We start from the raw sequence: 17,969 nt of genomic DNA, 5'->3' as shown, positions 1-17,969 counted from the left end.
TTTACATTTGCTGCCACTTTAATAGCACTGACGAAAAGTAGTACTTTTTTTTTTTGACTTCTTTTTCACCGTGCCTCTAATCAAGAAATTTTTGTTAAAATATTAAGTGTTTTTAATGTTTAAAGAATGAGACATAAAAAAGTTGCAGAAAATAAATGATAAATTCTTATTTATTGAAAGACATTCAATTGAGGAATAGAGATATAACTGTTTGTTAGGTAAGCTTATATGGCACATGATTAAGTTCCACTAATTCGTATTTCTGCATTATGCTTCCTGATAATTCCGGAGCATTATACTCATGCAGCAGTGGTAGGAAGTACTGATTTGTTTTTTAAAAATGTCCATTCTCGGCAAGGCGCAGTGGCTCACGCCTGTAATCCCAGCACTTTGGGAGGCGAGGCAGGTGGATCACGAGGTCAGGAGATGAAGACCATCCTGGCTAACATGGTGAGACCCTGTCTCTACTAAAACAAACAAACAAACAAAAAAAATTAGCTGGGCATGGTGGCGGGTGCCTGTAGTCCCAGCTACTCAGGAGGCTGAGGGCAGGAGAATGGCGTGAACTCGGGAGGCAGAGCTTGCAGTGAGCCGAGATTGCGCCACTGCACTCCAGCCTGGGTGACAGAGCAAGATGCCGTCTCAAAAAAAAAAAAAAGTCCATCCTCTTGATAAAGCAGTGTAACATCAGGAAGATTTAGTTGGGGTCATTGTCTACCATTTGAGTATGTGATACCCTAATGTTAAGAAATCAAGTCTAAGTCTAGGAAATTTAGACCAATTATTTTTGATATACAAAACTTACATATATAAATCCAGTAGTTGTACCTGGCTTTCAGCTATTTTTTTGTTGACATTTTCCATCATTTATGGTCTGTCCCAAGCACAAAATCCACGGGATACCAGGTAATGATAATAATGTAGTAGTTGCACAGTTTGCTTTTCCATACTGTTCAGGAATCCACGGATTTATCTGAGGGTTCTTTTTTCTCTCCTATAGTATCACTGAGTATTTCATCAGATATCTTAGCTGTGGTCGGTGTAGTCTGGGGAGTCACAGTGTGTCCAAACCCTTGGTAGTGACCCATGGGTGAAGGTGGCATAGAAGAAGCAATGGAAATTGCATCTTGTGATGATGATGATAATAAGCTTGTATGTTCATTTTGATCTTGATCCTCGGGAAAAAATTTTTTCCTGGGATGTCCCCTGACTGTCCGTCCTTTAATATAAAGTTTTCTGTTAGTCAAAAGTTACTTTTACCATTATAAACTTACCATTCTAAAAATAAGCTCCCCACTTCCCCCTCTCCCACTCCCCAAAGCTGATGAGCCTGCACTGTGGTACTGCTTTAAAGTCTTTTTTCATCTCTAAATAGATAATAAATGCCCTAGTAGGAGAAATTCAATATCCTACCCAACCTATTTGGTTGAATTAAATAGCTGGTACTTACCAACATGCCTTACTTGTTCAGAAATATCATCTCTAATATCTGAGACATCCCACATGGCAAGAAAGGAATCAAAGCATGAGCCCTCTTCTGCTTCTTGGACATATGGTTTATATGAGAATGTGTAATGATGAGCAATGGCAGCGAGGAACATCTCAATACAGATAATAAAATCCTATGAGAACAACAATAAAATAACAGCCACCTTTGGATTTAAATCTAGTTTTGTAGAGTGCTATCTTTACTTGCTTTTCAAAAGTGCTAAGATAAACAGCTGTGTTTTTTCTTCTCAGATTACATTCATTTTTCCATTTTCTAAAATAATTATTTTTGACCTCTTCAAAAAAAGACAAAATGCCAAAATGTGAATCTATTTTACACTTCCTCAAGTAGCAGCCTTGAACTCCTGCATTCAAACAATCCTCCCACTTCAGCCTCCCAAGTAACTAGGAGTATAGGCATGTGCTGTCATGCCTGGGTAAGTATTTTATTTTTTAGTTTTTTGTAGAGATGAGGTCTTGCTTTGTTGCCCAGGCTGATCTCGAATGCCTGGTCAAGTGATCCCCCAACACTGGCCTTACAAAGTGCTAGGATTACAGGCATGAGTCACTGCACCAGGCCAGCCTCAAGTATTTCTTAGCAAAGTACATTTCATTCTCAATCACATCAAGTATATTGCATTCCACCACCCAAGGACTACAAGGAGAAATGTGGAAAGAGAACTGGACTTAGGAATAATGAAATCCAGGTTTTATTCATGGATTGCTACAAATTAGTAATTATGGCCAATTTCTCTACGGTTCTCCTGTTTTCTCACCTGTAAAGTGAGGATAATAGCCCCATACCCTGTGTGTTGTCAGGTTTAGTGGAGATATTTAAAAATGCTTAACAAATAGTAAAGTTCTATTGAATTCAGAGATGGCACTACTTACCTGGAGTCCGGTGGCCACAGCTTCTACAGTTTGCCATTCCCACGTATGCTTTTCAGAAATAACGCCAACTTTTACCAACAAAGCAATAACTACTGCTTGCCTATATGTTAGGAAAAGGTAAACGCCAAATCTATATCAAGCATAAAATGAGCAGTAGTTTTAAAAATGTGCCATTAAAAAAAAAACCAGTGCAACCTGTGTACCACTGCCACCCTGCCTTTACAGCATATTGCTGAAGAAACTCTATCTATGTTAAATATATTAATTTGCTTTACAAATTCATTTTTCTAGTAGTTTTGTCCCAAGATAGGGAGTCAAGCTGAGCATTTCAAGCAAATCTAGAGATAATGGCCCCAGGTAAAATTTAAACAGCAAATAATGAAATGGACATGCTTTCATAGTTGTATACATAAGAATATTCACTTCAGTGTTTCTTATAATGGTAAAAAAATTAGGAACAACCTGAATATCAAAAGGAGATTAGTAAAAAGTTATATCCACATAACAGAATACTAAGCAAAAGCAAAAAAAAAACCTCATAAAAAAACACCCCCCCCACAAAACATTATTTCTGTTTACTGTCAAAGAACTGTATCTACAATATACTACTGAACACATTGTCAAATTCCACAAATTTTTATAGTATGAAACTTTCTCTGGAGTTTTATATGTGACACAGGTTTACCAAGATGTTAATCATTCTTTTCTGGGTGGTGGGATTTCAGGGATTTTTCTTTTTCCCTTTTTGTATTTTTAGTAGAGACTAGCCATGTTGGCCAGGCTAGTCTGGAACTCCCAACCTCAGGTGATCCACCTGTCTTGGCCTCCCAAAGTGCTGGGATTACAGGCATGAGCCACTGTGCCCGGCCGTCTTTACTATATTGAACTATGTATAGTTTTACCTTCTGTTTTAAAAAGATTTACTGATTATTTCCCCATATAATTAAATATTCTGTATCATGCTTTCTTCCAAACTCCATAGTACTCTATTATATGACAGGGCCATGATATATTTTAATAATTATTCAAGTATTGACATATTTAGGTTGTCTCAAACTATTTTCTTCATATAAATGTTACAGCGACCATCTAATTATTTCTTTTGAAAATCCTAGAAGGCCTAAAAAGATGAACTTTTTAAAAGATAAGTAGAGACATTTTAATCTATCTTCCGCATTAAGACTGTTTAAAAATTCTCCTTAATCAATGGTTTTTACTGCCCTTCAAAAAATGAGAACATTTAAAAAAAAGTAACACTTACCAAAAAGAAACAAAAACCACCAGCTTTACACAAAGAAATTTGCCAACAGGTTGGATTGGGCTCAGTTCTTCTTTTAGTACTTTATAAAAGAGCAGGAGACAATACATGGCAAACTAGAAACAAGATTAACATTTAAACTTGTTCAGTAATAGATATGGTAATAGAAATATTAAAGTTATATACCAGAGACCTGGTACAGAGTAATGTTTCAGGCAAACTTTTCTAGGCTTTATTATTCTATTTTTAGATTAACAAGCTTTTATAGTTTACTGTAGATGAATATAGACTATATACAACATCTTCCATAAAAACGTTTTTAAGTGTTCACTTCCTGGGTTCCATAAAGGGAACAATAAACAAATGATTGACATAAATGGAAGAAATGGCTCTTGTTTAGCCAAAATAAAAAAATCCATCTGTAACGGCTTTTAAACATAAATGACCACTCATTTTATGAGGCTTTAGCTTATTACCTAGTCTATCCTATGTAACTGAGGTAACCCATTAAACAAGTACAATTTCAATAAAATTGTGACTATGAAATCTGAATATAAAGAATCAAACAATTTTTCCTGAGGGGAGTGTATTAGTTCAGCTAGATTTATTTTTTAAAATGAACAAGACTTATTAACTTTTTAGAAATCTGTAATAACCTAGTGTAGTGCTGAATAATAAACATTTTCCTGAAAGTTCACTTTTCCCTATTAAAATCATATAAAATGCTAATTTAAAGTATTTTAGAATATGAAACCAGTAAAGAAAGAAAGAATAAAGTGATTCATGGTCCCCAATCATCCTTTTTACACATAAGCCAGTTTTTAAATAACTGTCATGAACTAATTATAAAATTTTATTGCCTAATGTTTTTTCTTAAATACTTAAAATACATGACTTCTGTATGTTTCATCAGGCTTATTTTTAATAACTGCCTAATATTTTGGCCAATGGAAAGACCACAGTGCATTCAACTAGTCCCTATCATTGGGTTTTGGATTGCTTTCAGCCTTTTGTTATTTACAAGTAATAGGCTTTATATACAAAGATACTTTAGGTAAACATGCTTTTGAACACTTCTTTAGAATACATTCCCAGAAACAGAAATACTGGTTCCAAAGAGGATGAACAGGTGGGAAAACTTTGGCTACATGGACATTTAATTTTTATTATAAAGCTCTAATACCAACCATGCATACCACTGCGTCTAAATTATTTTGCTGACGGCATTAGTCAAAGAATTTAAATAAAATGCACATTTTTTTAAGCTTATAAGATCAAATAGGACATTACATTATAGGTCTTTGGAACATTGCAGTTTCTAGAATGTCATTCATTTCTTTAAACTTGGCATTCTCAATTTTCCTTTAACTCCAAATATATGATAACAGAGAATTTTATTCTCGCATTTTTATTCAAACCCTGTACCATCAAATACCAATTTGATATTTTCTCTTCTGAATATGTTCAGTATATGTGGGCGTGTGTGTGTGTATGTGTGTGTATTTTTTTTTTATGTAGCACTGTGCTTTTATGTATGACATACTCATACAGCTATGCAATGAGCGACAGAAATAAATGAACAAACATGGTTAACATGTGAGGGTATAAGTTGCCAAATAATAAACAAAGATGTTATTATATCTTTATATATGTATTAAGATATATATTAAAGTTTTTTTCAAGTCTTTCTATAAATTAAATTTCAGATTTAATTTATAGGAAGATTAAAAAGAAGCAAGCCTTATCCTAAGAAGAAACTTTGTCTAAAGAAATTTAGTTATAGATACAAATTTAGTACATTTTAAGAAAAGTGAACATTTTACTTACCACCTGTGACATGTTGTTTATTATAACCAAGTAAGTCCAAGCATTTGAAAAGCTAAAGTTCCCTTCGTCATATATACCAAGCAGCTCACAGATTCTAAAAATAGTAAAAATGAGATATCTCTATGATTAACTAAATCAAAATCGTACTTTAAAAAACAGCAATAGCAATACTTAAATTTAGAAGTCAGTTCATTTGAGATCCCACTGACCATCACTTGCCTTTGGACATAGAGAATTTAGAAGTCAGTTTGAGAGATCCATTGACAATCACTTGACTTTGGATCTAGAGGTGGTTCAAAAATGAAAAGAAACCCATTTTTTTCTAGAAATATTACTATATTCCTTCAACTTGAAGGAAATCCCAAATAAGACACATAGCACTTAACTAGAAAGAGTACTAATTTAAAAAAACCAACTATGCTGTCTAATTTTGGGAAAGCTTGATTGTTAAACATAATATAATGAAGGTGTATAAACTGTAGTTGTTAATTTTTTCCCTTCAATTGTCTTGGAGGTAAATTTTATGAAGACCCAGATCCCCTCAAGTATTACCGTCAGTATTATTATAATCTTACCCAATTTCTAAGCTGCAGGGAAATAAAGCATAACTAAATGGCTAAATAATTGCTAGCTCAAAGGCAGAATAAAGAATTCTTTCACTAGTCTTTCCACTTTTCCTCTGTGAGCATGCAAAATGTTAGTAACAACTAGGAGATAAAACGTGTAATCTATTGGCATTAAAGTATTTGATGTTCTTGAATTTTTAGGGAATAGTTTTGCCAGGTAGCTTAATGATACCCCATTTTACCTCAATTCTAAGCCTTGATAGAATGTATTAAAAGAAAATAATGACTTCTTTCTTAGAGTACTTCTAATATATTCTAAATTAACTATGTAGAAAATAAAACTGTAATTAACCTAAAGTAGCATACTTTAACTTCATGCAATAGGGTTTCTGTAAAGCTATGTATTTGAAAAAGAAAGTATATATTTTTTTTTTTCAAAGTGCTTTACAGCAAGCTAGCTCTAGAGAGGATGTAAATATTTAGAAGACCCCTGTGGTGATTCTTTGCCTATAAATGGTCATGTTATTTATTTTAATAGAGTGAGTTTCTATATAGCGTTTTTTTTTACAACAGACTAGACCTGCATTATAAATAAGCACATTAACACTATGTTTTCTACTTAGTTGTTCCCACATAACAGCACAAGGATGAAAAAAAAAGTTCATATAAAATCCGAGTACTTACAAAGCAACGATGGTGGTGAAAGGTCTGACAACTGTGTACTGTAATACACCTAGTTTGCACCTAAACAGCAATACTCTGCAAAAGAAAAAGAACTCAGAATTTCAACTGCTCATTTAAATTGCATCAGATTTTCCCCAAAGCCTCCAAATTAAAATCACTTTGATGAATGATACCATATTTACAGTTAATTCTTTCAATGCAGTCATCCTTAATAGCAGTGGCAGAAGAATGTGGATGGCAGGAAACAAATTATCTAAATACCTTTATTTTTTGAGATATAGGGTCTTATTCTGTTGCCCAGGGTGGAGTGCAGTGGTGTGAACATGGCTTACTGCAGGCTTGACCTCCTGTGCTCAAGTGATCCTCCCACCTCAGCCTCCTGAGTAGCTGGAACTATATCTGCAAACCACCACACCTGGCTAATTTATTTTCTATAGACACGGGAGTCTCACTATGTTGCCCAGGCTACTCTTGACCTCCTGGGCTCAAATGATCCTCCTGAGTAGCTGGGACTGTAGGTGTGTGCCCCCACCTCAGCCTCCTGAGTAGCTGGGACTGTAGGTGTGTGCCCCCACACCCAGCTATTTTTAAATTTTCTGTAGAGATGTGGTTTCACTGTGTTGCCCAGGCTAGTCTCAAACTCCTGGGCTCAAGCCATCCTCACGCCTGTAATCCCAGCACTGTGGGAGGCTGAGGCAGGAGGATCACTTGAGACCAGCCTGGCCAACATGGCAAAACTGTCTCTACAAAAAAAATAACAAAATTAGCCAGGCATGATGGCACACGCCTGTAATCCCAGCTACTTGGGAGGCTGAGGCATGAGAATTGCTTGAACCTGGGAGGTGGAGGTTGCAATGAGCTGAGATCATGCTACTGTATTCTAGCCTGGGTGACAGAGCAAGACCATCTCAAAAAAAACACAGTAATCTTTGAAAATGAAATTTAGATACTAGTTCTCTGCATAATATCCTATAAATCGTTTCTCATTTGACAAAGACTCTCATTTAGACAAACTTTAGACAAGCCTCTGATGCCTCTTTTCAACTTGGCTTCATCCTTGGGCCTTGTCCTTGTCATGTGTCAGTGTCTAAAAGAATCTTGCTAAATCATTCCCCAGCCCCCTTTGATATCTGATCACCTTTGACATCTGATCAAATTCCTCAGCACCCACCTTGGATGACTAAGGCCTTGGCCTGCCTTTAGCAAAAATTCTGTTCAGTTTAGTGAGAATCCTCCTAGCCCTGATGTCCCCTCTTCATAATTCTGCATTCGCTGACCCCCTCAACATGCTCTAGCTATAAATGCCCATTTGTCCTTGTTGCCTTCAGAGTTGAGCACAATCTGTCTCCCTTGATAACCAATCTATATTAATTTGTCATTACTATTCTCTCATGGCCTCCTGTCCTTCTTCCTTCATTGCATTTCCTGAAATAAGTAACTATATTTCTTCACTTAATTCCTAACTCTCCTAACCAAACTGTAAGTTCCATGAGGTCTATGTCTGTTCTGTGCACTAAGGTATTTCTTTATACTAGCATGTAGTTGGTGCTCAACATATATTTGTCAAATGAACACATTAGTAGCTTATTATTTTAAAAAGCCAGGTAGCTCCCTGTCATTTCAAGGGTGTAAAGAGAGACAAAATTTGTCAAGACGTTGTACAAATGGTCCTGTACTGCATAGGAGGCAATGCACCCATTCTTATGTTATATGTCTACACTGATCACTCTACTTCCATTTACCTTGGCTTGTAACTTCCACCTTATTCCCCATTTATTAGTGAAACTGCCTTTGCAAAATTATGACTGAGACAGTGAAAGAGATAATTAAACCGACTCCATCTTGTGTCTAACCTCCAAGCTATCCTTGTTCATTCCTGGGCGTAGGCTGAACTAACTTTGAGAGAAACTTAGTTTATAGTTTCTCCCAAAGCTATAGAAACAGCGCTGCCCCAAGGCAAACCTCCTTGCCTGGGGACTAGACTGCCTTTGTAGGACTAACATTAGCCATAAGATTAGAAATTATGGTTTAGGAATCATGCAGCTGGAGGCTACAAGATTCTGGCCTTCCCTAAACTGCTCCTAAGATCAGTGCTTGTGATATTTTGCAGACCCTGCATTTGTTGGATCAGCTGGCACCACCCAGATCAATAAACTGGCTCATCCGAACTTGTGGCCCCCACTCAGGAACTGACTCAGTGCAAGTGGACAGCTTCGACTTCCTATGATTTCACCTCTCACCAATCAGCACTCGTGGCTCACTGGCTTCTCCCTACCCAGCAAATTATCCTTAAAACTCTGCTCCCCGAATGCCTAGGGAGACTGATTTGAGTAATAATAAAACTCCTGTCTCCTGCACAGCTGGCTCTGTCTGAATTACTCTTTATCTTTTGCAATTCCCGTCTTGATGAATCGGTTCTGTCTAGGTGGCTGGCAAAGTGAACCTCTTGGGCGGTTGCATTAGTGGACATGTCCTATTGATTTTTCAGTTGCATTCTCTTATTGCCTTTCTTTTCTATTCCAATCTCACCCCCCTTTTCAGTTTTATTTCACAAATAGATTATTATAAACTCCTAATTTATTTCTCCATCTCTGGAATCTTCTTCCCTCCAATTCAGTTCATCCTTTATGATATTGCAAAATTAATCTTTCTGAAACATTGTTTCCAAATGTTTGCTTGCTGAAAAATACCAAGTGGTTCATTTGTATAATAAATGCAACTGTAAACTCATTTTTCAAAATGAAATAAGTTTTAATGTCCTACATGAACATATAATAAGGCAAGCTGATGTATTATGTTACCAAACACTGTTACTTATTGCTCCTACTTCATATCATATGCGGTTCTACAACCTAGATTATCTTGTCTTTGTCTTTTAACAAGCTGTGTGTTATTACATAAGATCTGCAGACCTTGGTTCTCAACTGCAAAAGCATATTGATTAAATGATTACGGTTTTTACCTGCAATACTTTAATTTTTAGATTTGGGATTAATAATGTAAAAAAGACTAACATATATGTGGGATTACAAAACTGTGTTTTGTTAGCCTTCAAACAACTATGAACTGCATCAGGAACTGTCTTATACTTATTGTTCTGCTATTAATACTTAATGCACTGCCTTGTAAAGAGCTGATTGCTACTTAAAAACTCTGCTTAAATGAAAAACCAAAACATAAAAGAATTAAACCAAACATACTTACTCTCCCATAGCCCATGGTGGACAGCAACATAAAGGAGGGAAATGTTTCTTCTGATCTTTGGCTTCAAGGATTAATACCAGATTTGGATACCGGTTAGTTAGATAATTGGTAAGGAATCCCATAAAGTTGTAAATTACATAAGCTTCATAGCATTCTCTGCAGGTATCCACATATATTGCAATTCCGGGATATTTCAAAGCTACCCACTATGAAAAAGCACAGATGTTAAAGATAGTTGCAGCTAAGATAAAATGAATTACCACTCCATTCATGGTACTCACAATAAGCTAATTTTTATGCTTGAGATGTCTTGTCATATACTTACATGGGACTCTCTAAAATTTGTCATTATGAGGGCTATCAATCTGTGAAATGAATGTTTAAAAGCAATAAACATCTTAGATATTGGTAAACAAAAACAGAAGTGTTTGAGGGGTAAATAATGAACAAAGAGAGAAGCTAAAGTAAGTACTTGAGTTCTTAAATCTGAAGTTTTTCTTAATATGATCATAGATAATGCTGCTAAAGATATTTCCTTTAATATTTACTCATATTAGAAGCAGTCATCTACAACAATTTCATGTGTATCCATTAGGGAAGGTTTTTAAATTTTTGGTTCAAATAAAAGACAATAAATAAAAAGAGTAGTAATATAATTTAAAATATTACATTCTTTACCAATCTGAAAGTTTAAAAGAAAGCAAACAGCTATAGATTTTTAAACATTTATAATATCACATTTTACATTTTTAATTATACTTTATATTCTCTATCATTAGAAATGTGAACCTTTTTACTTATTAATCTGACTCCTTGTCAATAACATACTTTCATTATCTTAAGCATTCTGTAATTATAGTTAGTATCATCAAACAAGTTCTTAAGTTAATGAGATAAAAATGAAACATACTTACACTATCTAAACTGTAAATGGGTACCATCCAAAGAATCCTATTGGAAAAGGAAAATAGAAATTTAAAACATTTTATGTCATATTTATGAAATAAGCCAACACAACAGTAGTGGAATCAAAATTATTAAGACATACCTCATTATTGGTTTTTGTAGTTCAGGTTGTGTATAATGCACTAAGTGTTGCAATATCGCCCACAGTGATATAGGAATAGTCAACAGTAAAAAGATTCCAGCAATAAACCAAGCCTTGGTGTGTATTCCAACCTTAAGAAACAAAATAACATGTTAGTATAAATTCTGATATTAAAACGAAAGAGCTTGGCCGGGCTCAGTGCCTTGTGCCTATAATCCTAGCACTTGGGGAGGCCAAGGTGGGAGGATTGCTTGAGGCTAGGAGTTTGAAACCAGCCTGGGCCTACAAAGTGAGACCCCGTTTCTACAAAAAAAAAATTAAAAAATTGAAAAAAATTTGCGGGGGAGGGGGGACTTTTATATTAACTTGTAATTTGCCTTGAAGAGTATGAATTTTTTTTTTTTTTTTTAAGGGGAAAAGGTGGGCATTTATTTTTGATGCTTGAAGGGTTGAACAGTTTACAATTAAAATAGAACTAAGGTCTACAACCTTAAGTATCACTGTTTCTTTTCTTTTTCTTTTTGAGACAGTTTTGCTCTGTTGCCCAGGCTGGAGTACAGTGGCGCGATCTTGGCTCACTGCAACCTCTGCCTCCGGGGTTCAAGTGATTCTCCTGCCTCAGCCTCCCAAATAGCTGGGATTACACACCCAGCTAATTTTTTTGTATTTTTAGTAGAGACGGGGTTTCACCCTGTTGGCCAGCCTGGTCTGGAACTCCTGACTTCAACTGATCCATCCGCCTCGGCCTCCTGAAGTGCTGGGATTACAGGCATGAGCCACCGTGCACGGCCCAGTTTCACTGTTTGAACAAGACTTTTTCTTCCTCTACCAGGGGCCAAAGATAAAAGAGGTAGAAAACAAAAGTATGGAGAACAAATGCGTTTTTACAACAATAAATTTCCACATTAAAATGTACAGAAAGCTTGAAAAGGGCTGAGTGAGGTGGCTCATGATTGCTTGAGCCCAGGGGTTCCATCCAGACCAGCTTGAGCAACATGGCGAGATGCCATCTCTACAAAAAATAAATTAGCGAGGCGTGGAAGCATGTGTCTGTAGCCCTACCTACTAGGAAGACTGAGGTGGGAGATCTGCTTGAGCCCAGAAGGTCAAGGCTACAATGAGCCATGATTTGTGCCACCGTACTCCACCCTGGGCAACAGAGTGAGACCCTGTCTCAAAAACAAAAACAAACCAAAAGCTAATACAAAGTCTTACTGATTGTGGGGGCGTTAATCAAACAGTAAATGAAAAGCAAATATATGGAGGTGAAGACTCTAAAAGGAATGTCTGAGCACTCATATTACAGGGCTTTTTGCTTTTATCCATTTCATTTAAAATTGAGTACAGTAGTCCCCACTTATATGTGGGGGTTAGGTTCCAAGACCCCCAGTGAATGCCTAAAACTGTAGATAGTCCCAAATCCTATATGCATATACTATGTTTTTTCCTATACAGATATACTTATGATAAAGTTTAATTCATAAATTGGACACACAGTAAGTGGTTAACAATCAAATAGAACAATTATATATTATAATAAGTTATTTAAAACTTATAAATTACTTATTTCTGAAATTTTCCATTTCATATTTTCAGACCATGGTGGACAACAGGTTACTGAAACCAAGGGAAATGAAATTTCAGTGATGATCTAAGAAAATAATAATAGGATAGGCATATTCTAGAACTTCTTTATTATAAAGTGATCATTAAGAGTGGTACTGCAGCCAGGCGCCGTGGCTCATGCCTGTAATCCCAACACTTTATGAGGCTGAGGCGGGCAGATGGTTTGAGTCGAATAGCGTGAGACCAATGTGGGCAATATGGCAAAACTCCATCTCTACAAAAAATACAAAAAGTTAGCCGGGTGCCAGAGATCACTTGAGCCCAGAAGGTCAAAGCTGTAGTGAGCCATGATCGCGCCACTGCACTCCAGCCTGGGTGACAGAGCGGGACCCTGGCTCAAAAAAAAAAAAAAAAAAAGAAAGAAAAAAAGAAAAAAAGTATTGCCAAGTAATTGCTTTTTTTGATTGCTTTAGTTCCAAAAAGTAGAACTTGGTGATATACTTAAGAGAAAAATGATGTGCTTGTGACTAATGAAGGTCAAGTGTCCTCAGTGTGCTATAAAGAAGAAAGTTGTTTTTGTTTTTTAAACAATCATAAAACAAGTGACTAGAGACTTGGTCACTGCAGGCCAAATTTTAAAATCCTGTACCACACAGTATCATTTTTACAGTGCAAGTGGTAATTTAGTTTCAGAAAAACATCATCTCTCCACATTAATGTCATTAATTTTAATTATTGGTTTTACAGTTGTTTTGATTTTTGAGCTATATAAAAGTTACATGCACAAGAAATTTAACCTATTTTATGTGTGTATATATTTAAGTAACATTATAATAGAATAACTCAACACTAGGTATCTGCAGAAATTATCGATATAATTTTTTAATTTTATGTTTACCTCTAAAAAATTTATTCAAATTTGAGACACATTGATATAGATACCAGTAATATTATTCTTAATCTTTATCAGCCGTGAGTTGAGTTTTTGGGCTGACGAAATGAGGAGGAGATAAACAGATTTTTTTTCTAGGGTAACTTGAGGAAAGAAGAGAGGAAAGAAAAAACCTTTAAAGACAAGCATCCAAGAATAAGTTAACTCTCTCTCAGCAAAATGCTTCAAAACAGAGTGGAGATGAATAAGAGAGAGTGCTTTCTGGGCCAGGTCTTCCTGAGGGGAGAGAGTAGAACTGACCTAAGGGCATGAAGTAAATGTGCTGAGGTTAAAAAAAAAAGTGTGCTGAGGTAAAAAGACAAGAGCAGCATGCCATCATGTGCACATTCACTTCAGGTATACATGGTCAGCCAAGTGAGTGGGGAAAACAGTTTAAACAGTGCAGATGGTCATCCTACCATTCCAATAAATGAGTATATGCCCAACCATGGGCATGGGAGGAGCTTCCAGAACTGTGAGAAAATAAATTTCTGTAGTTTAAGCCACTCAGGCTATGGTATTTTCTTACGGCAGCCTGGGGAGAACAAGATAACTCTCACATTTCTATCTGCAGCTCAAATCTTTCTGAGCATTAGATGTGCATATCAACAGCATATCTGACATGCCTATTGAATGTCTCTTATTAAACTAAATGTCCATAACAGAACTCAATTTCTCTCAAACCTGTTCCTAACCCTCAACTTTCTATCTCAGTAACTAGCACCACCATTTACACAGTTGTTCAAATAAAAAACTTCAGAATCATCTTTGATTTGTTCCTTTCTCTCACTGCTTCTCCTCTGGAATCCAATCTCCCTGCTAAGTCTTGTTTGCTCACTTCTAAGGATACTTACAATTCAGTTTTCCATTTCCACTCCTGCTATCCTTACTGGGGCCATAAACCATCATAGCCCAGGCACCCACCACCTCTCACTACCATAAAGAGCTTTCTAACTTCCCTTCACTTCTGCTTTATTTTCCATAGCTGGTAGAGTGGTCTTTCGAAGTTATGCAATTAGACTGCCCTGCATGGTAACTTCTCAGATCTTTTCTGGTTTCCTCCACAGCATTTTATACAATTTTATTGATTTGTTTTTGTTGGTCCCTTTTGTCTCCACCACTAAGTTCTATGGAGGTAAGTGTTTTCTCATATAGTATACAAAGCCTGATTCATCACTGGGACTCAGTCATTTGGGCAGAAAGTGGGGGAAAGAAAACGAAGTAAAATATGTATCGTGGTAGACGGTGATAAGTCCTATGGAAAAAATACATAAAGCAGAGAAAGGAATATGAAGAGTTGGGGAGGGGAAGTTGAAAATGTTAAACAGAGTAGTCAGGTGACATTTGAGTAAAGACCTGAAGAACATAAAGGAATGAGAATAATGTCTACGGAAAGGACATTCTGTGAAGGGGAAACTTCGTGCAAAGGTTCAAGGAGGGAGCATGCCTGGGATTTTTGAACAAAGCCGTGCAGTGGAAGCCTAGGACTTGAGGAGAAAATGTCAGAGGGGGATCAGGTGGGAGTGGTGTCAGATCATGTTGGACCTTGATGGCCACAGTGAGGAATATTGGCCTTTACTCTAGGACTAGAAGTGATTTAAGAGGACACTCATAATGTGCCAAGTTTTAACTGGTTACTCTGGCTGGTGTGTTGAGAAGAGTCCAAGCAAGACATGTTGAGAACTTGGCTTAGGACAAGTACAGACTGCTGACTCCAATTTTTCTTAAAAGCTAGTGGTACCTAAAAACTACATTTGAAACTAACAACTAAGAGAAATCTTAAAACTGGATTGATATTATGCATATTATTAACCTTTAAAGTAGTTCCTATACCATACTCCAAGGAAATATTTCAAAGTAAGAAAATCCCATTTGTATTAAGATGCTTATACCTAAGTTTTTGTAGACAAATTGTGGAAATAACCTAAATATCTAACAAACAGGAAATATTGAATGTAGCAGAATATTACATGGCCATTAAAAATAACTATATGGGCCAGGCGCGGTGGCTCATGCTTGTAATCCCAGCACTTTGGGAAGCCGAGGCGGGTGGATCACAAGGTCAGGAGTCGAGACCAGCCTGGCCAACACGGTGAAGCCCCGTCTGTACTAAAAATACAAAAATTAGTTGGGTGTGGCGGCAGGCATCTGTAATCCCAGCTACTTGGGAGGCTGAGGCAGGAGAATCGCTTGAACCTGGGAGGCAGAGGTTGTAGTGAGCCGAGATTGCGCCATTGCACTCCAGCCAGGGTGACAGAGCTAGACTCTTGTCTCAAAAATAAATAAAAATAAACAACAACAACAACAAAAAATAACTATATGGGACCGGGTGCGGTGGCTCACACCTGTAATCCCAGCACTCTGGGAGGCTGAGGAGGGCAGATCACCTGAGGTCAGGAGTTTGAGACTAGCACGACCAACATGGAGAAACCCCGTCGCTACTAAAAATACAAAATTAGCTGGACGTGATGGCACATGTCTGTAATCTCAGCTACTCGGGAGGCTGAGGCAGGAGAATCGCTTGAACCCGGGAGGCAGAGGTTGCGGTGAGCCGAGATCTCGCCATTGCACTCCAGCCTGGACAACAGGAGCAAAACTCCGTCTCATAAACAAACAAAAAACTACATGGACTATGCTAGTATGGGAAAGTCATCGGACAATAATTTAGTCTAAATAGAGAACACAAATGTATATTAAATACAGTTTATGTAAAAGTCATTTCCAGAATAAAGAAGGGCCTAAAATAGTCATGGTCTCATAGTTCTTGTAATAGGTGTTCCTCTGTAAAAGTACTTGGTGGGTTTTATTAACCCCGAATTTAATAATATTTATATGAGTTATTTACCTTGGGGTTTTCCAGCTTGTAGTACATTACTGATGTCACAATAAGCATACGACATCAAAAAATATACATAAGGGACTTTTTGCAAAACCTTTATTGGGTAAGAGCTAATTTCCACAGTAAAAACAAACACCAAAGTTAAAACAACTAGAACCCTTTGATTCAGGAAGCTAGTTAAAAGCTAATAAAATTCAGTACATGGTTTTCAAGGTAGTTTATTTGACCTAGCTTCGTCCAATGTCTGAACAGATCAGATTTCAAGAATAAAACTACCTTACTTTCAGGGAACTGACGAATACTTGCAAAACAGTGCCCTTCTAAGCAGCTATATTAATATATTCTATTTTCTCGACCCGGTCCCACCTCCACCTGTAGCATGACTTGAAGAACCGTGAACAAGAAATTAGGTTTATATCCTAAGAGTAGGCTCGTTTACATTAGATGGTTTTCAGGATTGTCAGGGCAGAAATGGGGGAAGGGTGTCTCCTTCCCAACCATAGATGGGTAGAAGAAAGTGTAGAAGCTGATGGTGCGGAACCCTCTTACCTCCAGTTTCTGTAATTCCCACACGCATAGGGGAACCGCAACCACTATTGACACCAGGTAGATGACCGCTGCTAAAGGTCGAATCCACTGTCTCCAGTTCCTCCAGGTACAAGTGCAAGGCATGTTTTCGCACAAATCAGATCCGGTTAGCAAGGGAAAAGAGCTCGAAAAGATTGTAATGGGGAGCCCTGTTCTCTGGCTGTTTTGTCAACTCGCATACTACGGAGAAAAAGCTGTCGGACGACTTTACGAACAGCTCGAGCCACCTCCTGGACCGGCGCTGTGTCTTCTTCTTCTGCTGCTCCTGCAAATGTAGCCGCTCAGGGTGCTATTGGCGAGCAGTGCAGGCAACATCCTTTCTTCCCCACCCCGCATCTACCCGGTTGTACTGCGGTGGAATCCTAGGCAGAGCCGCTGCCCTCACCTGGGGATCGCCCTGAGCTCTGCCTGCACCATGGCTTCCAGGAGAGCAGCACCGACCAGAAACCGGCCTCTAGGGACCCTGCACACTCCGGTTCTGTCTCGCAGCTGCCTGCCCACTCGCTCTTTTCTTTGGGGATCGAGCTTCCTACCTCCCGCACTGGCAGGCGTCTCTTCACCCGATTCCGCTAGTAGGTAAGGCCCCAGGATCTCCTCATTCTCTCGCACGGGACATCCCCTACGGCGGAACCCAAGGCCAAACCAGGACTTCCAGCTCTTTTCCGCTTCCGCCCCTACTGTCTGAGGCAGGTGATTCGTCGTCAGCGCCAAACTGGACCCGCCCCATCCGGCTCACTTTGCGCTCTCTGATGGGTCAGCTGTGGGGGCGGGGCTGCAGGATTGCGTACCGAGGTTAGAAAGAAGAGCAAGTGCGTGGAAGTGGGTGGAATTGCTGCAGATGGTCCGGTGGGCTATTACAAGGATTCTGGAAGCTGCGGGAATTGTTTGAGGACACTTGAAGCACACCTACTACATTCTTCTGCTGGCGTTATTCCAGTTTAAAGAAAGCTTGGGTAAGGGGCGGTTACTTCAGAGTTGGACTGGAAGAGAGAAGGCCCATCTCTACACAAAACATACCCTATTCAATCTAGAGTGGATAGAGAAGCCCGCTGGAGTTAAGAAGACAGGGAAGAATGGGA

General features: G+C 37.9%; 1 protein-coding gene across 4 annotated transcripts; it reads right to left on the bottom strand.

Annotated features, from left to right (window-relative positions):
* TMEM184C (transmembrane protein 184C) lies at positions 1 to 17,598 on the bottom strand. Of its 4 annotated transcripts, none has more exons than XM_030816215.1 (11): positions 17,276 to 17,528; positions 16,852 to 17,155; positions 10,967 to 11,097; positions 10,833 to 10,869; positions 9,919 to 10,124; positions 6,715 to 6,789; positions 5,465 to 5,558; positions 3,641 to 3,753; positions 2,380 to 2,479; positions 1,451 to 1,622; positions 1 to 1,219 (listed from the first exon to the last, which is right to left on the bottom strand). In XM_030816215.1, exons 2-11 carry the CDS (start codon positions 16,972 to 16,974, stop codon positions 954 to 956), a joined length of 1,317 nt encoding a protein of 438 aa, XP_030672075.1. In that variant the 5' UTR covers positions 16,975 to 17,155; positions 17,276 to 17,528; the 3' UTR covers positions 1 to 953. The 4 variants fall into 4 exon arrangements, with proteins under 4 accessions (XP_030672075.1, XP_030672076.1, XP_003257835.1 ...); XM_030816216.1 differs by having other exon boundaries at positions 17,424 to 17,520; XM_003257787.4 differs by having other exon boundaries at positions 16,852 to 17,598.
* Positions 17,599 to 17,969: the final 371 nt, after the last annotated feature.

The sequence above is a fragment of the Nomascus leucogenys genome, chromosome 7b (assembly GCF_006542625.1).
Source record: "Nomascus leucogenys isolate Asia chromosome 7b, Asia_NLE_v1, whole genome shotgun sequence".
In the NCBI taxonomy this organism is placed as follows: Eukaryota; Metazoa; Chordata; class Mammalia; order Primates; family Hylobatidae; genus Nomascus; species Nomascus leucogenys.
The sequence above is the reverse complement of the archived record's forward strand: the minus strand, read 5'-3'. Positions and strand labels throughout refer to the sequence as shown.